This window comes from Enhydra lutris, unplaced genomic scaffold (genome assembly GCF_002288905.1).
Source record: "Enhydra lutris kenyoni isolate GAN:26980312 unplaced genomic scaffold, ASM228890v2 scaffoldscaffold31, whole genome shotgun sequence".
Classification (NCBI taxonomy): Eukaryota; Metazoa; Chordata; class Mammalia; order Carnivora; family Mustelidae; genus Enhydra; species Enhydra lutris.
Genome location: NW_019154115.1, coordinates 10,764,890 through 10,790,584, shown reverse-complemented (window position 1 = coordinate 10,790,584; position 25,695 = coordinate 10,764,890). Strand labels below are relative to the sequence as shown.

General features: G+C 35.1%; 1 protein-coding gene across 6 annotated transcripts in view; it reads right to left on the bottom strand.

Annotated features, from left to right (window-relative positions):
* LOC111153147 (transcription factor 12) overlaps window positions 1-25,695 on the bottom strand; it is a 385,322-nt gene that overhangs the window by 37,328 nt on the left and 322,299 nt on the right. For all 6 annotated transcript variants that reach the window (XM_022511943.1, XM_022511945.1, XM_022511944.1 and 3 more), the window contains 5 exons: window positions 12,710-12,815; window positions 11,538-11,677; window positions 11,125-11,269; window positions 10,734-10,798; window positions 1,404-1,482 (listed from right to left, as the gene is read on the bottom strand). In XM_022511943.1, coding sequence (XP_022367651.1) covers window positions 1,404-1,482; window positions 10,734-10,798; window positions 11,125-11,269; window positions 11,538-11,677; window positions 12,710-12,815 — 535 coding nt within the window. The remainder of the gene's footprint in view (window positions 1-1,403; window positions 1,483-10,733; window positions 10,799-11,124; window positions 11,270-11,537; window positions 11,678-12,709; window positions 12,816-25,695) is intronic.

The window sequence follows — 25,695 nt, the reverse complement described above, 5'->3', positions numbered from 1 at the left end:
TGTCCCCTCATAAATGCTGAACTCTGCTGCCCGACCTCCCTCCCAGTATTAATAAAAACCAAAGGACACTTTTACAGCTTACTTTTGGCAGAGGAGATGAGGAGGTGGGAACGCATAGTAAGGAGAGATATTCTCATCTCGGATGAGAAAGGGGAACAGGCTGTGGCAAAAATGACACTGATCAATTTCAGTAAAACTGTGCCAGAAGGGTGAGTAGGGTTAAAGTTGCATCATTCTTCCTGTAATTTCAGCTCTCTGTTAAATAACAACTTTAAGTCAATGGGTCTTTCATAGTCCTGACTATGTGGGGAACAGCTGTTCAACTTTTACTAGACAGCTGAAGCCATGGTGTCTGAGAAAGTGGCAGAACCCACTAAGAGCTGAGAGCAGCTGCCAGCAGTTCATCATCTCCACACTGGAATGCTTCTCAGCAGAGTCACAAAGCTGATACACAAAGCACAGGTGATAGCCAGGGCCCTGATATACCAGAAACCTTCAACAATGCAAAAAGGTTTAACAACAACAACAAAGCCACATGGCCTTAATTAATGACTTGATCAGAAAAAGAGAATCAATTCTGAGGTCAACTGGTGGAGGAATAAGGCAATTTTCACCCAGCTGCCTAATGTCTTTTCCTCAAAACTAATGTATGTCCTCTTCAGCATGTTTTTTTCTCAAACACTGCTAAGAAAAATACATAACAAGTTTTAAAATTATAGCTTAATAAATATTAAAACTTTTCTTATAATTTTATTTATTCCTAGTATCTAAAAATTCCTATTTATAATAGTAACAATTGTACCTCAACAAATTCATACTGTAGGATAGTAACTGGAACTTGTTAGAGCAAATGTGGAAAAAAACAGGGAAAACAAATCTGAACTGCTTACCTAACTCTCCTAACAATATTCATCCACATTTATAGACACTTCTTTTCCTTAGCAAAAAGCTACATTATTATGAATAACTTAGTGAATCTGAAAATAAAGACAAACTAGTAGAAACTTATTCATTTCTGAGTCTTACACATGGTACAAGGAAAAGGCAGAGAACAAGAAAGAAGTTACATGTACTTCTACATAGGGTAATTCTGTTTACTTCCTATGTTACCTTACCAAAAATTTTGATTTATCTCCTTCTCTATTTTGCTTTTATCCCAACTGCCAGGCTTTTTACCCTGTTATAACAATTATTCTTAGAAATTAGACCGAATTAAGAATCAGAAAAGAGTCAAAACTAGCAAATATTTCATTATTCAAAATGAACAAGACTCTGTTTACATATTTTCTCAAAATTCAGATAATTTTTCATAAATTTTTACTAGATTTTATTGGAAAATAAACAAAGTTCAAATATTTCAAAGCAGCCCCATACACAAGTCAGTAGTTAAAACAGAAGCCTACCTGTGAGAGGTGACGGTGATCCAACTGGTGTTGATGGATTTGATGGAAAACTACTGCTGGTATGGTCAGGAGAATAAATCTAACCAGAAAACAAAACATACATGTATCAATATGTGATAACAACAAAAATGGAAATCCATTTGCATGGAGTTATTCTTATAATCTAAGCTGCCACCCCTAAAACTCAGAGTGAAAAACTGGTTTCATCAATTTAGTACTATCCATTACCTGAAAGCTATATATGGTTTTAAAACTAGGATTAAAAGATATCATATATTCTAGGGGCACCTAGATGGCTCAATCAGTAGTGTGTGTGACTCTCATGAGTTTGAGCCCCACACTGGACACGAGACTACTTAAAAAAAAGTATTGCATATAATAATGAGAGGAATAAAACAGATTATATCTATTTATTATCCCAACTGAAAATTATTTAGGTTTCTGTTAGAACAAAAAAGAGAAGTGACTACAGAGTTAACACATCTAATAAACAATTTTTCTTGGGATGCCTGGGCAGCTCAGTTCTAAGGTTAAGCATCTGCCTTCAGCTCAGGTCGTGATTCCAAGGCCCTAGGATCCAGCCCCAAATTGGGGCTCCCTGATTAGTGGAGAGCCTGCTTCTCCCTCTCTCTCTGCTGCTCCCCCTGCTGTGTGCTCTATGTGTCAAATAAATAAATAAAATCTTAAAAAACAACAACAATCTTTCTTAAATATAATAATCCAAATAAATGGTATTCATTAAAAATAATTATCTCAGGAAACTATTATCTTTTGACAACAGTCTTTAAAAACAGTTTTAAAAGCCAAAGAAAGTAATTTTTTAGAATAGATATTCTTTATTTCTCATTTAATAAGTTCTCAGTTTGATCAACTACATTTTTGCCAAATTTAGCTTTAAATGATGTATCATATAAAATCAAACTTGCTACCAAAGGATATTTTGTCACTCTTGAGGAAAGTGGAAGAAACCCTAAAGTCCTTCTGAAAATGTTCCCAAAATGATTTGTGGATTCCACCTCCTAAGAGGTCCACTTTATTCATTCATTGAGAGAAAGGATGCAGGTACAGGAATGGGGGTGGAGGGCAGATGGAGAGAGAGAATCTTAAGCAGACTCCATGCCCAGCACAGAGCCCCATGTGGTATCGATGTGGGCTTGATCTCACCACCCTGAGATCATGATCTGAACTGAAATCAAGAGTTGGATGCTTAATCCATTGAACCATCCAGGCATCCCTAATGGGATACACTTTATTTTTTATTTTTAAAGATTTTATTTATTTGACAGAGATCACAAATAGGCAGAGAGGCGGGCAGAGAGAGAGCGAGCGAGAGGAGGAAGCAGGCTCTCCGCTGAGCAGAGAGCCTGATGTGGGACTCGATCCCAGACCCTGGGATCACGACCTGAGCCGAAGGCAAAGGCTTTTAATCCACGGAGCCACCCAGGCGCCCCTGGGATCCACTTTAAAGAGTATAACATCTGGATGCATAAATTTTGGTATTTTGGCTAAAAGTTTTGTTGCAGTATTTTGTATTTATTTCATATTGCTAAAAAAATAGTGACAGAGAATAGGGACAAGTTTACTTAATTAACCATTAAATATTTTAAAAATCTCTTTAATCCAAGTACTAAGGGTCCCTAGGAAGTTTTCTTCGATTTCTATTCTATACAAGCATAATAAACCATCTTCACATCTTAGCACTTAACTTAGGCGGACAAATCAACTTATGTGGATGAACTGTGGTCAAACATTTTAAAAAGGAAAACTACTTGTGGGTGAAAGGAGTCCTCCAACAGAAATACCCTTGTTCTGTATAAGCTTAGAGCTCTAATGAATTTAAAGAGGCCCAATTATGGCAAACAAGGGGGTCTCAGCATTGGTTTTAAAGACAGTATAATATGCTGAAAAAGCCAGATACTGGGACAGGCTCATGAAAAACAAAATTCAACAAGTCATAATCATTAAACATAACAGCTTTTATTTTTTAAAAAGAAGAAAGCACTAAGTGAATTGCAAGCAGCCAGAAAGCCTATTTTCCTTTGACTGCAAATGGATATACCTACCTCAAAGAAAATACACTAATCTGTATAATGTTACTAAATTCTAATTGTAAATGCCTTTAATCACGAACTCTCTCCAAACAGATCTAGAAGTTGTATATTCAAGTTAAAAAGCCATTTTGGGAAGGCAAAAGTATCGAGACTTCAAAAAATGTCATGGAAGGACTTAGTAACAGGGAAGGTAGTATTATTAAGATCAATACTGTTGGTCTTACAGTTGTTACCTTGGAAAAAAATCAGGATGCACATGTGAAAATTAGCTAAAGGTCACATTTTTAGGAATAACTGATGCTAACTTTTTTTTAAAGATTTTATTTATTTATTTGACAGAGACAGAGTGAGAGAGGGAACATAAGCAGGGGGAGTGGGAGAAGAAGAAGATGGCTCCCACTGTGCAGGGAGCCTGATGCGGGACTCAGTCCCAGGACTCTGAGATCATGACCTGAGCTGAAGGCAAGCACTTTAACCGACTCAGCCACCCAGGCACCCCCTGATGCTAACTCTGATGAAACATGTTTTAACTGTAATACTGGTAATAGAGGGAAGAGTTGATACATGGAGAGTGGGTGGATGAGCAGTGAGAAAAGTTTCAGTTTCACGCAAAACTTTAGCATCAAGTAGACAAACTTGCTGTAAAGATAAACAGCATGAAAGGCCTGGAAAACAGTGCTGCTTCTGTCATACCCTCCTGGTTTTGTTGTGTTTCTTCATAGTGTTTACACTGATCCTTAACTGTAGAAACTTGTTCACTTGTTTTACTATCTGCCTCTTACTTTTTCTCCCAATAGAATGTATGCTCCAGAAGAGCTAGGACTTTGTCTTATTCAGACAAAATCTGAATTATACAAGATTTGCAGTATTCAGATTCTACAACAGTGATGGTAAATATATACTTGTTGAAAGAATGATTATTATCCTTGTGAGAAGTTACTGTTTGAATATTTCTTTTAAATCACTGGATATAATACTTAGGCTCCATTTCTCTTTCATCCTTCCGGTTTCTTAATGTAGGTTTCCTTCAGAGTGCTTCTTTTCTATCTACCTGTGTTTTATCCCTTAGTAATATCATTTCCGAAAGTATCAACTATGACAGCTCTATGAATGACTACTAAGTTGACATTTCTATGTGCATACTGGTTGCTGGACCTTTCCAACTGGACATATGGTTTCACCTCAAGCTCAATATGCGAAGCCAAACTTTGCATCACTGCCCCAAGCTTCCTGTCCTTCCCATCTCTACTCCTCTGTTTCCTCTACTTCAGCACCAGCATTCTCATGGTTACCAAATCCACTCTCTCTCCCCTGCCCCTACTCCCCTCCCTCTAGCCTTCCCACCACAGACTCTAATACCTGCAATTCTCTGTGTTTCTGGAATAGGAACACATCTTTCTCACCGCTCTGACACTACTTTAAACCTTTAGTAGAACTTATGAATGGATCATCTAAGCCTTTATATTTCTAGTTATTCCCTGCTCCTTTTACCCCATATATAATTGCCTGAGCTACTGTCCCCAACCAGTTCTCAACAGTCAAATCCCACGAAGTACTTCCTGTTGCCTACTAAATAGAAGAGAATGACATTTGATGTCTTCCATAATCTGGACACAAAATATCTTTCTACCTTATAACCTAATTATAAACATTATGTACCCTATAATCTAAACAAAAGATGTATTTTTTTTTCATTTTCTGAACATAGCTTGTTCTTTCAAAATTCCTATTTTTTAAAAAATTTCTTCCAGATGGAATTCTTTTTTTTTTTTTTAAGATTTTATTTATTTGATAGAGAGAGAGAGATCACAAGTAGGCAGAGAGGCAGGCAGAGAGAGGGGGGAAGCAGGCTCCCTGCTGAGCAGAGAGCCTAATGTGGGGCTCAATCCCAGGACCCTGGGATCACGACCTGAGCAGAAGGCAGAGGCTTAACCCACTGAGCCACCCAGGCGCTCCTCCCTGATGGAATTCTATACCACATGATACAACAGCTCAAATGTCACCTCTCCATTTACATGCATGTTCACTTCCTTTATACTCTTAGAATAATTATACTTTTTTTGGGTCTTTTACTTCACAGTATGTTCTACACAATCATTTTTTATATACCTGTCCTATCTTCTCTCCTTGATTGTAAGCTCTTTGAAGGCAGAGACCTTATAATGTTCTACATTGAATCCATCATTGCCTATCACTGTCTTATACAAGTAGGTGTTGAACAGTTTATTTAGAAAAAAAAAAAAAAACCTGGAGTAACTAAACTGTACTTGAAATCTGCTACAGGTACTTTTTGATAAAAGGCAAGACTCAGTAAATGTGTATTTCTTAGTATTTACACAGTGGGGTTCAGTAACAGAAATACCAAAGGAGGTTAAGAGATCCCATAAAGGTGAATTCACTTACAAATCAGTTTTATGGTATAAGCTTTGAGAACAATGGTATGGTGAGGTTCCACGAATATTTTTGAGAATTAGTGTTCATGTATTAAGCTGTCCATACCACACTCGTAGGCAGGCATGAGTATAGACTATCAAGATAATCGAATGAGGGCTTTAAAAAAATCACTGTAAAAACATATATCAAATATAAAATGTATCAAGTATAAAAATATATAATTTTGGTGTTTTTTCAAAAACAGCTTCTCCGTTTGTATAATAAAAGGCATTTTCCTCCATTCACCCATCATACTGTCTAGTTCTCTTTTGCCCTAAATTAAAGTGATGACAGACAGAATTGTTATTAATATATTTCCTGAACTGACAGAGAGCCTGACAAATTACAGGACTTTTTTTTGCCCCTCCTATTTTCATAGAAAGAAGGGTATTGGGGCGCCTGGGTGGCTCAGTCATTAAAACGGCTGCCTTCAGCTCAGGTCATGATTCTGGGGTCCTGGGATCGAGCCCCGCATGGGGCTGCCTGTTCAGCAGGAAGCTTGCTGTTCCCTCTTCCACTCCCCCTGCTTCTGTTCCCTCTCTCACTGTGTTTCTGTCAAGTAAATAAATAAAATCTTCAGGGGCGCCTGGGTGGCTCAGTGGGTTAAAGCCTCTGCCTTCGGCTCAGGTCATGATCCCCGGGTCCTAGGATCAAGCCCGGGCTCTCTGTTCAGCAGGGAGCCTGCTTCTTCCTCTCTCTCTGCCTGCCTTTCTGACTACTTGTAATCTCTGCCTGTCAAATAAATAAATAAAATCTTTAATAAATAAATAAATAAAATCTTAAAAAAAAAAAAAACCCAAATAAATAAAAAGAATGGGTATGTGGGGGATGTCTGGGTGGCTAAGTCAGTTAAGCATCATCTTCCTTCAGTTCAGGTCATGATCAAGTCCCGAATCAGGTTCCTTGCTCAGTGGAAGCCTACTTCTCCCTCTGCCTGCTGCTACACCCCAACCCCCACTTGTGCACTCTTTCTGACAAATAAAATCTTTAAAAAAAGAATGGGAATGTGGGAAGAGGAGGAGCAAAACAACATTAAAAAAACAGGGTAATACAGCTTTTTAGATCACAGATCATTTCATCAAACTTCACCTCTGTATGTTTACTCTATCACTAAACCACATACAAATTAAACTTATTCTACAGAAATTGTTGTTACTTTAAGAAATCCTAAAATTAGACTTTATTTGACGAAGAGCATTCTAAAACAGGATTTCATTACTTCTTGTACTTTCTGACCTTAAGGAACGCCTACACTGACGTTTCAAAGAAAAAAAAAGAAAAAAGAAAAAAGTCACTTAAAAAATGGGGATGAGAGTGATTTAGAATGTAAAGCATAAACACAAAGTAAGAACTCATTCTGCATGCAGTCCATGGTCCTCATACTGTTAAATGACCAATGATGAATAACTCCCAATACCTTCTGCCAGGCTTAAACGGTAATATGCCTCATTTTACTGCAACAAATGAGGCTCCTCCTCCTATCAGTCATGGTCCATTCCAATCAGCAGGGTGCCAATAAGCCAGAAGCTAATGAAAAGGGCCTCAGACAAAAAAGAAACAATGAAGGGCTCCCAAGCCCAACCTTGGAACTGTGAGCCCAATTTTTTAAACACTACAGTGCACATTTCAGTTAATCTTTATTATGCTAATGTTATTGAGTCTAAGGAACAAAGAAACTTATTTCATGAATTACTTTTAAACGTCAACTTCCCTGAATTTTCTTTTCTTTTGTTAGAGACTACTGACCATTTAACTATCCAGATTAAAACACACACACACACACACACACACACACACTCTCTCTCTCTCTCTCTCCTTTGCTCGGAGGTAGAAATCAAAACATAAATTATCACAAAGAAGTCTGATATAATCAACAAAGTTAAACAGTCCTCTTGTTTGATCTCCTCTAAATTAAAGACCAAGTGTTTTGATATGGTATTAGGCATTGAAATAAACCAGATGTTTCTTCCTCTATATAACTCTCCATGGGCACAATCTTAAAGGGTTATTGTCTGGCAAATGTTCAGGGAAACACATTAGAAATGGCACGAATACCCAGATTTTCCTTTCCTTCTATCTACCCTAGTTTATTATCTAAACTAATGCATAATCCACAGGGCTTTGGGAACTTTGTGTAAATACTTTCATGTACAATTCTCTTTCTAGCTATCCTGAGATTAAGACCACAATTATCCCGGCTTAAACCTAAAATAAAGGAACCTTTGCAAATGCATTATCTGGCCTTACATGTTTAATCACAGTATTCTGTGTGCTCTTTAATACCTAAACTAAAGAACAAAGGTTGTACCCTGTGATGTTTCACACATGAAAGACCTTCTAAGACATGTATCAGACGACTGGGGAGCTAGAAATAATTTCTAATGACAATAGCATAGTGTTTTCTCCATCTAAAACTAGATGCTATATTAAAAATATCATATTCTAAAGAACTTAAAATTTCAAAATACCCCTGCTCACCATTTCCAAAGATCTGTAATACCTAACATAAAATTCTGATATGCATGTTAGACTCTCAAATGTAATCCTCAGAAAATTCCTTCTCCTCATCTCTTCTAATCCTTCCTACTCCCCATGTAATGTTTTTGTTTTTCAGTACATTCTGTGAGCACTAAAGTGAATGTGAGTCTGTAATACAAGTTAGAGAAAGAATGTGTTTTGGGGAGGTGTTTGCGGGAGGGGGTAGCAGATGGGTTGAAGGAAGGGATTTCAAGTGTGTACACTACGGCATGCAGTGATGGAGCAGATGGAATGCATCACCGTCAGCTATGACAGAAATGATTTATGGAATGACCTGGCTGCTCCTGCCTAGTAACAACATAGGATGACAGAGCTGAGTTTCCATGACAACCAAAGCCCACCCACTAACTAGATTAAACATTCTTCCCTGGCTTCCACTCATGGAGAATTTGGATTTTTTCCTCCTAATGCCAACTGGTTTCACTAGTATGCTGGTCATAAATGGGAAAACAGTCAACTACAAGAAAGGGTAACTGAAAGGGAGCTTGAAGGACAACCACCAAGAACATCACAAATTCTTGCCTGCCTACCTGCCAAGGTTCCTTTATAGAAGTTTCCTTGTGTAAAATCAACAGAAGACCTTTGAGAAAAAAGCTCCCAAAATGCAGTCTGTACTTTTTCAACATTCTTTGTCCTCCTGCATGTGAAATATCTGCTACTGGATTCTTTCAGAATCAACAGAAAATATGGCAAGCCAATCAAATTCCTGGGAGGCACTCAGATTTAATATTAGAGAATAATTTTATTTCTAAGCAGGTAGTTTTTATCAGGTGGGAATAAGTCCAGAAAAAGTAGGACCACTTCCTTTAATCCTCATCAACATCCTGTGAAACCGCAGTCACTGTAGCAATTCTCTTTCTGGAGAAACAGTAGTGAAGACAGTTGGATCCAGGTTCTTACCTAATATATATGGGCTTTACCCTTCCCAGCTTGGTGATCCCTAGGACAAACTACTTAATCTTTCTGAGCTGAAGTTACTTAACCTTTGAAACTCTAGTTCCTCATCTGTAATGTGAGGATAATAATGCCAACCTTACAGGGTTTTCTTGAGATTAAATAAAACAAAGCACATAAATGCTTAGTATAATACCCAGTACCTACTAAGCATTCAAATTATAGCTGATATTTTTGTGGGCTTTGTTCTTATCTTTGCTATTTTTGTCATATAATGCAAGACTGTATTCAACAAACATTTACTGAGCTCTATTTTTTTGTGGGGTGTTCCACTATGTGGTAGATGAGTTTGCCTTCGCTTTATTTCTCAAGGAACTTGTACTGGGATGCAGAAAAAGGTTTATTTACAGAAACTTTGCACAAAGAGGTTTATCTCCTTAAATGTTCAATGGCTGCTTCCTCTATAAGTGGTCTGCGTTCCTCAGGAACAGCCCTAAATGTGTCTGATAGAGTTAACTGCACTTCATAGAAAATGTAAGACAACTCTGTGGGAATTCTGAGGCATAACGCTCAAAGGGAAAAGAAGAAAAGAAAAAGCCTAAGGAGAAAATTCAGAAAGTACAAAGCAGAAGTGCCTCTTTTAAACAATTAGATTTGGAGTCTTTGTGAATTACTGGTAAATGCTCTCCCAAAAGAATTCTGAAAGAAGGGATTTCATTTTTAATGTTTTAAGGATCAGCTACTAAAACAATCATTGCTTTGTCATTAATGTCCTGAGGTGATATAAATTAGCTGCTCAAGAAAATACTATGGGATTCCTTCACATCAGTTTTACTCATGTTAGCATGAGTTCTTCAATAAATCTGGCTTTTTTGGGGAAGACTCTCCTATTTCTTGAATGAATCAGTTGTAGATGATTATTTTTTCTTTTAAAAAATACGTAAAATACTTTCTGCCTAAGAAAAATTTCTTATGAATGCACTTTCTTCTGTGGACCAGAAGAATAACTGAATTGTCTTTCTTGGTTCCATCTGACTTACGTTAAGTGGGCAACAAAGTGTGTATTTAAAACTAATAAATAAATATAACAATTAATCTCAGTAATTTCTGCTTTAGATCTAAAAACTCCCAAATTTCTCTTCTTTCTATCTACGTCTATTCCATCAAATCAAAGACATTTTTAAACAGAAATTAGAAGGACAGATCTTGTGAGAATGGGGTGGGAAGGTGTTCTCCTGAGTTATTTTAAGGGCAGCAAGAATTAATACACACTGAGAACAGTTCTAATGGAGATATGAAGTTGGCTGTTTTATAACTACACCCTCTAACTATGACACGTACTGTCCACAAAATAGTACCACTGCGTTTAGCAGTGTAAAGCTCATTCCGCAGAATAGGTAAAATCAATACTCACAGATGCCAAAGCCTTTCCAAGTGCATCACCTGTCTGTGAGCTTCCAGCAGCCGTCCCTCTGGTTCCTGAATATTTCAGGTAGAAAACAAATAAAGAATTTTAGCAGGCAGGGATGCCTTTTTTTTTTTTTTTTTTAAGCATTCTGCCATGATTTCAAGGGTGTTCTCTACCATTATCTCACCCATTGGAGCAAATATTGTGTGTGTGTTACACTTAATAAGTTAAAGATGGGTTCGGTACCAGTTTCTACATTAACGAAAATTAAAAAGTTTTTCTTCCTTTCTTTCATTTGAAAACCCAATACTAAAATATATATTGAAAGATGGGGGAGTTCACTGAAAATCCCCAAAGTAGGTTTTTAGGGAGTTCTGCCAACCACCAAAAGGCTCACCTAGAATGCTATCTGATCCATTGATGGGAGGAGTGTGTGAGGCAGCAACATAAGGCGAACTGCTAGTACTGCCACGATGAAAGCTAGACATCGGTGGGAGACTCGTGTTTATGTCTGTTGGTGAAACTGAGTGCGGAGGATAGCTCTAGAGAAATGGGGAAAAAGACATGATCTATTCAATACATTTTCTAAATAATATGCACATATAACTGGACAACTACTATAACAAGTCAAAAAGAACATTTGTCCTACTATTGTCATTTACTTTTAAAAAGGCATGCTAAATGCAGTGAGCCTAGAAGTATTTCAAATGTCACCAGTTTTGGTAGAATCAAATCTTACACTTGTAATCCAAAGAGAATCTCAAGTGAGGACAGGGTGTTGCTGCACCCTAGTCGTGTGTTATAGCCTACCAAGCGGTCATGTGAATGAAGGCTGCCGTAACTACTGGATTGAGACATGTGGGAAGTGGAGGTCCCCAGAATTCCACCAAAACCAGGCTGGCTCATCCCATTTGATGAACTCCAAAGGTCAGAAGAATTGTGGGTCCCATCTAAGATGAAAAGAGAAATAAAAAATTTTCCTTAGCTAAAATTTATTTTGATGATGCTGTAAGACCTCAAAAGGATATCCTCCAGATACCTTTCCCCTCCCCTTTCCAACCCAGTCTTCCATCTAGTTTTCTTCCCTCAATTACTATTTAAAAAAGAGGGAACAAAGCTTTATAGTTAGAGGGCGAAAAAACTAATCTAAACTGTAGTAAGCATGTTGTTATAAAAATCCTTGGAAGATTTAAATTCGTATCAAAGAAGATAATAAAAATCTCAAATTTGAGGATGGGTTGGATTTAATTTTGGTTAAATGGTATAATCGTAAATATACAAAAAATTCTTTGTAACAAGCAATGTACATTGTATCAAACATTCTGAAACTGGAATAAAGAAGTTTCTCTAAGAGTAAACATACGTAATAATTGATAATGACTATATTATAGACAGCCTTCAAATGAAATGTGTTAGCAATGACTTCACTCACCAGTGTAAAGACAAGGAAGCGTTTATGTAGTGATTTACTGCTCCCATAGTATATGCTTCCCATAGTCCAAAACCGCAAGAGATCAAATAAAAATGATTTGCTAGAATGAATTAAAGGAAATGCAATACTTTTTTCTCTTAACAAGTCTTATTCTGTTCTTTGATATTCACTCTTTATATTGATCATTGTAGGGGTGATAAGAGTCTGTAATTTAAATAAGAAACTAGAATCGTTAATATCTTTCATTCGTTTAAATTCTAAAATGAGAAAGAGCAGCTCTACTTATTTTTCTTAACTGAAGTCCTTTATAAGTTTGACCAATACTAGATGGGACACTCCAATGGTTTGCTGGATAGTCCAACTACAGTGCTATCAGCAAAAACATCTTTAGAAATTTTAAACCTAAATTTTAATTTACTTAAGCCAAAAATACCTAGATAAGTAACAACTGAACTCCTATGTAGGTATTCCCTTTCCTCACAATCTTAAATATTAGCTAATACACAACAGATAACTGCTATAGGACTGACAACTATTTGGCAGTACTTACCTTGCATAAAGAAAGTGCTAGCAAACATACTGGTTGGTGGCTTGGGAGATGGATAACTAGGAGATTCACGGTTGAAATCATCTGAATTTGGGGATGGTGCATATACCTTAAACAGGAAATTTAATTAAAATGTAAATGACAATCATATTTATCACTTATGAAAAATGAGTGTTATATTTCATAAAGTTTCATAAAGGACCTAAAAAGACCTAACTAATATCTATAAAGGGCTGCCACAAATCCAAAGAAACTAAATCCATTATATATAATAACCTAACTTGATTACAATCTACATATTTGTTTTTAGCTGATTACTAGAGAAAAATACTACTCCAAATATCTCCATAATGCATTTTTGTGTGATAATTACACCAAGTGGTTGAATAAAGTCATAAAGGTTGACTTTGCTTACAAAACAAAAATCTATATAGGCTCATGATTCAAAATGTGGTGGTGGAAACAAGTGTCTTTTGAATACAGGATGAAATAAATTTTGGGTTCATAAAATTCATTCTTTTCACTGTTTCAAGTTTTATCAAAATCAAAATGAGTTAAAGGTTACTATACTTTGTTATTATTAAAGAATAACCACAAAAGGCACACGACAAGTTTTCAGAAACTTGCTTAACTTAGTAGGATTAGCAAAATTAAAACAAAATTCTGCTGAGGGATTTTAATTTCAAGTAAACTTTTTTTTTTTTAAAGATTTTATTTATTTATTAGAGAGAGAGAGAGAGCATGAGCACAGGCAGACAGAGTGGTAGGCAGAGGCAGAGGGAGAAGCAAGCTCCCCGCTGAGCAAGGAGCCCGATGTGGGACTCGATCCCAGGATACTGGGATCATGACCTGAGCCGAAGGCAGCTGCTTAACCAACTGAGCCACCCAGGCGTCCCTCAAGTAAACTTTTAAGTCTGGCATAGCTTTAAGAAAAATCTTATTTAGGGGTGCCTGGGTGGCTCAGTCAGTTGAAGGTCTGACTCCTGGTTTCACTCAAGTCATGATCTCAGGATCATGGGACTGAGCCCAGCACCAGTTCTGCACTCAGTGCAAAGTTTGCTTGAGATTCTCTCTCTCCTTGCTCTCTCCCTATCCCTACTCATGTGAATGTGAGCTCTCTCTCTCTCTCTCTAAAATAAATAAAATCTTAAAAAAAAAAAAAAAAGAAAACTCAACTTGTCAGAGGAGTATTAATTTCCTTTGGTAACCCTTGCTTCAGATAAGCAAACTATGAACATTTTGAATTGGCAAATGGCCATCATTGCCACTTCCCTACAAAACTAAATGGACATCTAAATAACCTTAATAATCAAAGCATGATAAGGCCATTCTCATGATGATTACTAAAATCAAGAAGGAAAACAAATAAACAACAATTAAGGTAATGCACACTCTCTAAAAGCAAAAGTAAACCAAGAGCCAGAAGAATGGAGAGGTGTCCTACTGTGAACAGTGTAGGAAACCTGTTTCTTTTGTTTAGTTAGATAAGGGTACATCTGTTAAATGTCACTCTAAAATACATATCCTAAGTATTCACTTAAGTGGAAGAAAGTAGCTACCTTGTTAAAATTATGGGAGCATGCGTAAAAAATCATAAGCACAGAAAATTTCTGGAATTATACATAAGAAACTTAGTGCACAGTTGCACCTCTGGACTTCGAATTGGGAAGGAAGACATTTACTTTATGTCCTTTCACATAGTCTGGTATTTTTCTCCTAAGCATGTCTATGCACTAATAAAAAAGTTGAGGAAGCGTACCCTGAGATTAAAATGTGAGCCAAAATTTTATTTTACATAAACCATTTTTTATATTCATTTATTCTTCCTCTGAGGCATTAACTAACTATGGAGACTCTTGACAAATTACCCAAGCCTCCAAGACTCAATTTCCTCATTGGAAAGATGGTGCTAACAGTACTTGCATCAGGGGGTTGATGGGAAAATCGGATGAGATAACACATATACCATGCTCAGCACAGTAAGCACCAAGTATTAGCAAACAGTATCTCGATCATTTCTGTCATTCTTGCAGGAGCTGTTATTCTACAAAATATTGCCCTTGTTCAGTTCTTGAATGGTGTTTCTTACAGTTTTTTGTCCGCATAATCCTACTTATAAATACAACTTGTGCTAAATAAAAGATTAAAAAGTCTATTTTTACGCTTCTTGCTAGTCAGCTTCATACTAGCACAGGTGTTTCTTTTCAGTGGACCGACATTTAGGTTAGTTTCCTCTAACATCCCACACACCTGTGGTACCTGAGAAGTTTGAGACATGATGGATTCCCAAGAACTACCCAGAAAGACCCCAGATAAAGGAATATGGCAGATAAAATATGTTTTCTTCCCCATTACACATATTAAATGTATTTTTCTAGTTTAGCGCTATTACACAAGATAATGTCAGAACGAAATAAATGGGTATATACAGATGTGTTTGGAATGTATTATACAGACTGATGGGCAGGAAAAGTTTTCAGGAAAGGAATTTTGCACTTTTTTCTTTTAATCAAGTTCCAGTATCTAAACTTAGCCACAGCCAGATGTCCTTTGTCTCCTTTATACAAAGATTTTTCCAAACTAGGCTGAAACTACAATGAAGAATAGTAAGTAGAAAGTAAATCCAAGAAAGAAGAAAGTAAATCCAAAGACCCAGTAAGAAAATACAAATGAGATAAAATTTAGAAGAGAACATTAGAACATATGCTTTTTGTCACAAATGCTTCTTTACTGAATAAACCATCACTGATCTCAAAGTATGAAATACAAAATTCTCTAATCCTATCTAGGTTATAGACTCAAACAGTATGTAAGCCTCCAAACTTATGGAAAAAAATCTCCAGTTGAGATTGTCATCTCATTGTCATCTCCAGTTGAGATGTGAGTTGTGTCATCTCACATACAAAAAAAATCTACATAATTTGTCAATTTACATGCATAATTTGTCAGTTTATATTTACTTATCCTTATTCCCATTCCATTCACTGTATTCCACATGATATACTTACACTTTAGAAAATTCGAAATGTTTGCAATTATAAAAGCAAATAAAGGATAAACCTGACTGTACTGATTTACAAATCAAGAGCTAAATAAAAGAGAATATGCTGATCAGATAATGGTTAATGATTGCTGTCATGAAAACAAGGAAACCAAGATAAACCACCAAAGCAGAAGAGACTGGCCTATTCTTATGTAAAAATTTTAAGCTGTATGGGAAAAAACAGGGCTCATTTTAGAGGTAAAGTTTTTTAATGTTAGTCTTTATAAATAGACTCTGAAAAAGAATAAACAGACTCTTAAAAGATAGACCTTATAAATGAAAATGGTGAAAACTCTAAGCTATTAAAAGTTTATCATTTATTTACTAACATACGTTCAAAGTTTTTAATCATAATAAAAATGTTTTGAAAAACGTTATTCTCAAAGAGGCCCACCTAACAGCATTTCTAACACTGTCCAAATAACTTTACTTTTGGTATCTTAACCACAGCTTGCAAAAACATAGATGCAATGTTATGAAGCAGCAGTTGTGCCAGTCTCAATTTTTCAGATCAAAGAGTTCTTGCGGCAAAGCGCAACTGATGTGGTCTCAAAGACTTTATTAACTCCAGATGTAAGGAAATAGTCAGCCAATTCCACAAAAAGAGCAAGTCTCTTTTAGTTACAATCAGTACTGGCCACAAATTAAAACCAGACTGCTTATGTCATCTGATCACCTGCACATAGATGCCAGTTTTTTTCCTAGTTAATGATCTAATCATACGTTTACATCTTAAGTATGATTTTGTATCACAACAAACAATCTTAAAATTAAGAGAAAGGAATATATATGCTTTAAGATGACTAAAATCTACCAGGAATCAAACTATTTAAAAGAGAAATAGAGGGGCATCTTGCAGCTGGTACAGTGTGTGACTCTTGGTCTTGGGGTTGTGAGTTTGAGCCCCACCTTGGGTCTAGAGATTAACTTAAAAAAATAAAATCTTAGAAAAAGGTACAATTAAGTAATTTAAGATATTCCAATAGAATGTGGTTGATATTTAGAAATTTTCTTTAGAATTCTAACTTCCATTTCAGAATGTCAGGCTCACAACTGTTACCATGGGACTGTCTTTCTTCTTTCCCAAGCACTTACACTTTATCCTCTAGGAATTGTGATGAGAGAAATTCTGAGTTTCTGGTGAACAGAACTATACCATTTATTCCAACTTGAGTGAATATAATTGAAAATCTAAGATACCTCCCTGTTAAGTCTAGCTGAACAGAACAAATCCACATCAGTATCTTTAATGTCCTCATCTCATCCTACCCAAACTTACTTTTTAAGAGTGACAGAGCATTTCAGGGATGAATATTTATAATCACTCTTTATAGTGGTTACACAATTATCCTTGGGATGTTTTAGCTCATTCAACCAACTGGGAGTCAAGTTAATAAAAACATGCCTTTTTACTTGCTTGGATGATTCAGTTTAGTCATATGGATAACTCCAAATTCAGGGCAGATCATTCTCCGTTTAGCTCTAAGGCTGGAACTGTGCACTGTGTTCTTGATTTTAGTGCATCCTTCCTGTGATTAATACTGGAAACATCCCTGTCAGGCAGGGAGCCATAACGATTTTCTGATAGTTTTTGAGAAAAGATGCAAAGAAGTAGTAGCTTTTGCTAAAAAGACAGGTTTTCCTTTTTCATTTTGTTTGTTTTTTTAAATCTTAAATCTTAAAGTCACATCCAGTGATGGGTTAAAAGACGATGTCACTCCCCATGCCTTTAAAAATAGATCCATAGCTTGTGTGGTGGCTGATATTTTTAAATGTCCCAAATGATGAGGAGATGAGTTGGGAATTTTCCTTAGTATGTGAGAATAGCTATAAATCTTAATTAAGATACCCTTCCACAGAAAATGAGAGGAATGCTTTAGATGAACACTATCCAATAGAGGTTTCTGTGATGATGAATATGTTCCACATCTGTTCTATACAACAGAGTGACCACTGGTTACATGTGACCACTGAACACTTGAAATATGAATAGCACAGCTGAGGAACTGAATTTTTAATTTTACTTTAATAAAATAGTCATATGTGACTAGTGGTTACTATATTGAACAACATAGGTTTAGATCATTTTTCCTTACTCGGTTTAGAATCACATAAATTATTTTTAAAGAAATATTCTTGGACTCTCATAAGCTCCAAAGCCTATGAAAACCAAAATCAGCCTAAACTGTCAAACAATTTAGGAACGTCGTCAACTGATTTGGAAAAAAGGAAGATGGAGCTTATCCATTTTTCTGAACATGCTCTAACACAGTAATCTCTATCAAAATTTCATTATGTTTAGGCTTCTATTAGCTCTACTGTCAAGATGATTTGAATAGCAGTTTTCTTTAAATTCCAGTAAGTATCATTAAACACTTTAATACATGCTAACATGGACATCCAATATGCGAAAAGTCTAAAATAAAAAGACAAATCACCTTCAGTACAGTCTTTATCAACTTATCAAAATAACAGAACAAAACATTTGGCTAATTTACCCTACCATCATAATTTCAAAATAAAAGTATAATATTATAAACAGGAACATCCACTTAATTTACCTTATTTTTTTTTTTTAAAGATTTTATTTAGTTATTTGACAGACAGAGATCACAAGTAGGCAGAGAGGCAGGCAGAGAGAGAGAGGAAGGGAAGCAGGCACCCTGCTGAGCAGAGAGCCCGACGTGGGGCTCGATCCCAGGAACCTGAGACCATGACCCGAGCCGAAGGCAGAGGCCCAACCCACTGAGCCACCCAGGCACCCCAATTTACCTTATTTTTATATAACTATATTTTGTATTAAACAATACGAATTTTACAAGACATACCTGAGTATCTAAAAACCTGGAAAAAAAAGTCTAGATCACTGGGAAAAAAGAAAACCACAACCTAAGTCAAAGCCCATCTTTTTAAAAACTGTAATTAAACCTCCGGGCCAATAATTTTTAAGATATGCATGTTTAAAGATCAACACTTAAAAATTAAGAAAAACTAGGTAATTACTATAAGAATTTATTTTTTAGTTACTGCTGATTAACCTATTCAAGTTCCTCACACAATGATACAAACAACAGTTTCTATTTCTGAATTTTTGTAAAAAGAGGCTGTTTAAAAGAATAAATAAAAATTTGGCTTTAAGAATTATATTGATTCAGGCAGGGTGCTAGGTCAGTGTTAGAAGTTCAAGAAATTTCCTAAAAACCATTCCCTATTGATTTTTCTGATCATTTTGGGTCCACTATTCTACTAATTTATTATCATTATACTACAAATTTATTCTACTATTTTTTCTACTAATTTACATATAAATACTGATCCAACGTATAAATTCAAATACAAAGCATCTTTAACCTAAATGGCAAAATTTTGAAGTTTCTAAATTTAGGTCTTCCCAATTTCCTTATTTCTTCTCTAATCAAAATTAAAAGAAATATAACCCCAAAGGAAAACATTAACATTTTTAAACAAATCTATGAAACAGTCTAATTTAAGAATTTTCCAATATCTAAGAATATTTAGATAACATTTAATATTTCAATGTTTTTAGTATTTTATTATTACATAAAAATAGAACTTTTGCCACTTTGCCAGAAAGTCCAATCTACTACTGGAGTTTTTATGGTAATTCCAAGCCTAAGAGGGAAAATGTTTAGACAGTTTCAGTAAGAATCAAAACCAAAGGCATCATGACACAGAATGTTTGAACTACAAGGACTAACTCAAGGACATACAAGCCATCTCTGTCAAGGATTCGTTTTACCTAAGTAGCCTGCTAAAAACACAACTGGAATTTTAATAAAAGGGATAAAAAAATGCATGTTTTTATTTTCAAGTTTCCTAAATAAAAGTATCAATGTCTTTTCCCAAGAATTCTCAGAGACATATTTAGGGATGAAATGAAGTAAAATTTCCTAACAATAAGAAAACAAAATTCTAGTTTTCAGTACAAAGCAGCTTAAAATAAATTACTAGTTCTGCTAACAAACATAGTTGGATATTACCGGTTTTCAATTGTGAGAGAAATGTCTTAGGAGGTCAAGCACATTTGTATTAATCTTAACATCACTGGGCATTTTTCACCTGCTCCTTTTATAATTGCTATCATTGTCATAATGACCACAGTTTTTCCCGAGAGATACACTATGGAATTTTTAAGGGACTGGTTTTGAAACTTGTATTCTAGGATAATATAATAAACAAACCAATGAATGTCACTCCTTAGCTGCCTACATTTTAAAAAAATTTAGATCCAACAATACAGAACCTGATCTCTTTCTTCAACACATTCATGAACATTCATGAAAGGGATATAAGTTTCTTTCTAAAATATTAAAAACCTGACCAATGATGAGATACTCTGCTGGCAACAGCTATAGTTTTAAACTCATTGGTATTTGTGTCCACAAATTAAAGGGGAAAATATCCTTGGACTTATGTTTAGAATATAATCTCAGGCAGTTTGATAAAGGGGAGAAAAATCAAAGTAGGTTTAAGTTAAAGTCCTTGTCATTCTATGTCGTTAGCATTGTATCTTTATAGAATTCTTAAATTAATTCTTGTTTTACTCATCATACAAATGTTAGGTTTAACTCTACTGGGCCTACAGACAAGCTGGAAACTTGAATTAATTCACTTGTACTTTCCTCTCTCATGTTAATTAGCAATAAATCCCCAATGGAACTGAAATGTAGCTCTATATACTTTCACGCTGGTTTCTGTGCTTTTATTAAGTGAGAATGTTTATTTGCAACACAAGGCTTAGATGTATTTACAACGAAATTTTAGCTGCTTCCTATTCTTAATTCTTATGAAAATACAAACTACATGGGCAGACAGGTGCCAAAACCATGGTTAAACCAATTTTCAGTACTATGAGTTCTATTAGAAGAGGAGACCACCGCTAGTCTGATTTCCTGAGTTTTTAAACAAACCTAGTTTAAAGCTCTTCATCTTAAACAGAAAGTAATAAATATCTGCTTGACTGACCACATCAATTTGCACTCATAAAACTATTAGTCTTATTACATATGCAAAATACATTAAGTATTTATAAGAATGGCCTTGTATTTTCCTGTTACATTTTCTTTCCAGTGTAGTATATTTTGATACAAATTATAGTAAGGATAAATGAAGTCTGGCCCTTTGCTATGAAGGCTAGTTAACTTGTCCTTAGGAAAACCTGCTCTTGGGAGACAGATCTGGGTTCAATTCTGACCTCAGCACTTACTAACTGGCTGGGGCTTGAGCAAATCACTTAACTTCCCTGAACCTCATTTTCTTTATTTATAAAAGAATGACAGTAACAACTAAGTGACAGAGTTAAATGAGGTCAACATAAAGCCCTCAGTATAGCTCCTGACACAGAGTAGCCCTTATAATCATGTTAGTTCCTGTCTCTTCTTTCCCAGATTCCATCCAAAGAAGCTCAATATTAAAAATTTATTTCTAAGCTTGAGTTTCAAAACTTGGATTTCTGTGTTGTCTCTGATAAGATTAAAATAATCCCCTCATACAATTAAAAGAGCATCATGTCTGTACTTGCTACAATTTTTATACCTGGAATACTGTAGGATCTTCATTTCAAGGCCTAGAAAATGGAGGCTGATCAGATCAAAGGAAGGCAGAAACTCCAGAATCCTCAAGGTGAAGAAAACAGGAATCCTCTCCTCCCAAAACTTTACTTCCTTTACCTCTAAGACTTTCTACCTTTCTGCATAAAGGACACAATTTAGTCATATCAATGAGAAAACTGAATGCAGGCCAAGTTCTTTATACATAAGGAGCTCAGAAACTCATTTTTCCTTGCTATTTTTTAAATCTCAAAAAATTGATATTCCAAATGGTTTTCCGTTTCCTGTTTATGATAAACACATATTAATATTTTATAGTGTGTTATAGAATACAAGTACACAAAGGCTACATATGATACAGATCATTAACCCCTTCTCTTTATGAATAGTGGGAAAAAGAGGGTTAACATCTTGGCTTTTCTGCATATAGATGCTCAAGCCTTTATATCTCAAACAATATACTGCTATCAGAAAATCTTAAATAATAAAATATGGAAAGCCTATTCTCTCATTAATTTTTTTTTTTTTTTTTTTTTGCTAGAGACTATTCAGTCTTATTGTTAAAGTACCTCAACCACCCTTAAATGCATGAAACCAACTTGAAAATTTAAAAATAAAAACCGGAAAAAAAGAGAAAGTACTTTAAGACTAGTACCACCATTTCTTGCTCCCTAATACCCACAATGGGATCTTAAAAATGAAATCAATGGGAACTTGTTAGTATTTCAAACTATTAATCTGCCCTATCATCTAAAATAAAATGTAAGGTAGGATTAACGAGTGAGCTTAAATTTAACTTGTTCACTATGAAGATTATATAAATATTCCATAACTGAAGTAAGGAAGTATATTTCACTTAGAGACTGGAAATTCTAAGTTAAAGTGTCAGTTTTTACCATGATATGTAGACATTCCCCAATATATATAGGAAAATGAGGCATTCACACAGTTTTTGGATAATGTAATTATATATTACATCATTTTCTTACTGAAGAGTTAGAATAAAAGAAACTAGAGGTGGTAAAAGTAAAATATATATAAGAAAATACATTAAGACTAGGGCCTTATGATACAGAGGACTAAGCAATATATCAGCTCTTTGTGCACTTTTCAAGAACATAAAAGTCACCTTTGACCTATATCAGGCACAGGCTATCAATTTTCAGGCTACACTTCTCTATCATACTAGCTATGTCATCTACCGTAAGTCTGGAAATACTTAATACAATCAAAGCTGTCCCCTGCCCCCAACCCAATGTAGAACAAAGAGAAATGTTGTAATAGAGTGTTCTGTGCTCTTGAAAGAATAAAATCTAAACTCAATTTGAGTTACAGGCTCTCTGCTTCAGAGGTCCTGTATAATTAATTTTACTGAACTCACAGACACATACACACACAATCTTCAAAATGACTATTCTACTCAGAATTGGACATAAAAGAATTTTCACACTTTAAAGACAGTTAGCAAGGAAGCTATACAGAGATCAAGTAATTTCACTTACATTCTAGAGCTACCGCTCACATTTTCCAAAGCTCTGCTTATATGCGTAGTGTGAACATATAGTTTTTAATGGGTTTCCAATATTTTGGCTTGATAATCATCTATTAGAAAAGCTTACCCTAAAGTTAACAACCAATTGCTAACAGAGTCCAAAGAGGCCTTCCCAAAGCAGTCAGAGAATGAAAAAGTGCTTTCATTAGTTCTCATGTACCCTGGTTAGAACCACATGCTACTGGGAAAGATTTAACTGGTGAAAAGGGAAGGAACAAATATATCTGATTTTACACCTATTTTAGGAAAATGTGATTGTATTTTCTTTGTAACTTCAAACATTAACATTAAAAATGCCTTTACTCCCAAACAACAACAACAAAAATCACCAAAGTCATATATATATTTAATAAGACACCTGAGGGAAAAATTTTTTTTATAAAGACTGAGGAGGAAAATACTGAATTTCTGACATAAACCCAAGATTGTAATTCACTAGGACATTTTTACTATGTTGATCAATGATCTTATAAAAGTAACTGCTAATCTTCCAGTTAAGTTACTTTTAGAATATACAAAATCCTCTGACTTAAAGATTCTTTTGCAGAAACATTCTGAATAATACTAAGTGATTGAAGAATAGAAAAGTCTTGCTTAGCAACACAGAAAGGTATTATTTTAAAACATCTAACCATGTGCTATAAATTGACCAGAAATACATTCTTTGGAAAATGTTTAAATGCATTCTTTGAAAAACAGTGATTTATTTTATGAATCTGTACAGGGTCAAAATTCTGCTTTGATTGGAAACAGATGGTATCCCAGTAAAGTCAGGCTCTGGACCTGAAACTCCAAACAGGAAATACGGCCCTCACTAGCTGACTGCTTCTCTAATCATTCCCAGAGCTTCATACTTGTTATTTTTATGAATATCTAAGATGACTTTCATCTTTCCCTTCTATCTACAAAGCATCAAGCAATCCTCTCTGTGAGTGTATGTGTTTTATATATAGATTATATGTTTACAGTATTAAAAAAACATTGAAAAATAAGTACTTTCAAGCTCATTGCTAGTAAAGACATCAGGCATTAAAAATAGTAACTCACAAATTCAGGTTTATTTTCTATCCTATTTTAAAAACAAAAGCCAACAACTATTTAGTAACAGTGTCAAAGGCAACTTCACTGACACTACTTACAAAGAAATATACAATGCAAATGTATTGCAGAAAATGATAAAACCTCACAGGTTTTAGTAAAAAGCAATTAATCCACACTGTTTTCCATTAAACAAGCCAGTCTGAAGCTATATGAACAAAGAAAAAGACTTACCGTTTTCCCATTGTAGTAATACATCAAAGAATTGCTGCCCATTCCAGGGACAGGATAAGCACAATACATGTTGATTTTGAAAAGGTTAGTTTGCAGCTAATGCACACAGCTTCTCTCCAAGACATACATCCACACAGCCAAACAGAGTTAAGTCTTCAGCACTATGCATCCACACATGGATCTACTCAAAAGGAACTTATGCAAAATAGGACTGAACCAACTCACAGAGCAGAGAGGGAGGGTTTATGCTGTAAGTAACCTCTTTCAATTTCTATCAAGTCCTTGCATTCGTGGAGGATACCAGTAAGACAAAATTTGGGTATTTAAAAAAAATACCAGTCACTTAGGAATGCTAAATAATGAAAAGAGATATAGTGTCCTAGAAATAAATATCCCCCCAAATTGTTAATTTGGTCATATATATGATATATATACCTCTCTCTCAAAGAAAGGCAAACTGACATCTCTTAATCTATTTTTAGTTTTAATTAGAGTACAGGTGGCAGGAAAACCCAGCTTGCTACACCTCTAGCAACGTTACCATCTGGCCTGGTCTAAAGTTGCTTCAAACTTTGATAAACACATGATCAAGCTATCAGGAATTGGAAACACTGAATCATGTGTAAGAAGGAGGATCTAGACAGTTAAGTCTTGTACAAAATCACTTCCGGGAGAAAGCGGACCCGTCACGTAAGTACCTCTTAACTAGCTAGAACAAATCATGATTTTTTTTTTTTAAGTTACAAATATCATATTGAAAAAAATGTTAAATGGAGCACATTTCATGAAAAAGTTCACTATAAAAACAAAAAAATTATCTTGAAAATAAATGTTTTTAAAAACAAACCTATTAGTACAGACTTTCAGTTATAGATGTCCTTAAATTTTTCATTCACAACACCAATTTAAAGTTTATAATGGACTACAATCTTCTAGACCATTTAATATGTAAAAGCAATTCAGTAGTTAAATACAGTAGTTTTATTATCCCTTATAAATAGTAGTAGTTTTGTTTTCCCTTAAATAAAAGTATGAAAGGCTGGTATGTATAACAGATAAGATGTGTACTACAGCCGATAAACTAAAAAAGGTTTCTTAGATGTCTTTCTTCCAAGTTTATTACTGCTCTTAAACAATATTTTTTATATTCATATTTTATGTTAATGCTCAGATTTCTCAAAAAGGAAAAATAAGATGTAGGAATAAATGTCTCATCAACTTAAACATTTTATTATTCTTATAAGTCAAAAGGTTTTAGGCACTGTCTGCAAATACATATTTTTCCCACATATTATTTTGTTATTTAAAAATTTTTCAATTTGTCTTTGCATTTGTCTGGATTCTAACCCAGAGAAACAAAATAGAAACATTTCTCTCTTTTCCCCTCATCAAAACCTCTTTGTATTACTCTCTCTTCTCCCCGTGCCTTGTAGCTTCTAACAAAACTCTGCCAATCAGAGGAGAACTAACAAGCTGCAAAAAGGGGCACATCACCTTTTTTTAAGGCACCTTTCTGAAGCAGAGGTCTTCTAAAAAATATTCCAGAAACATT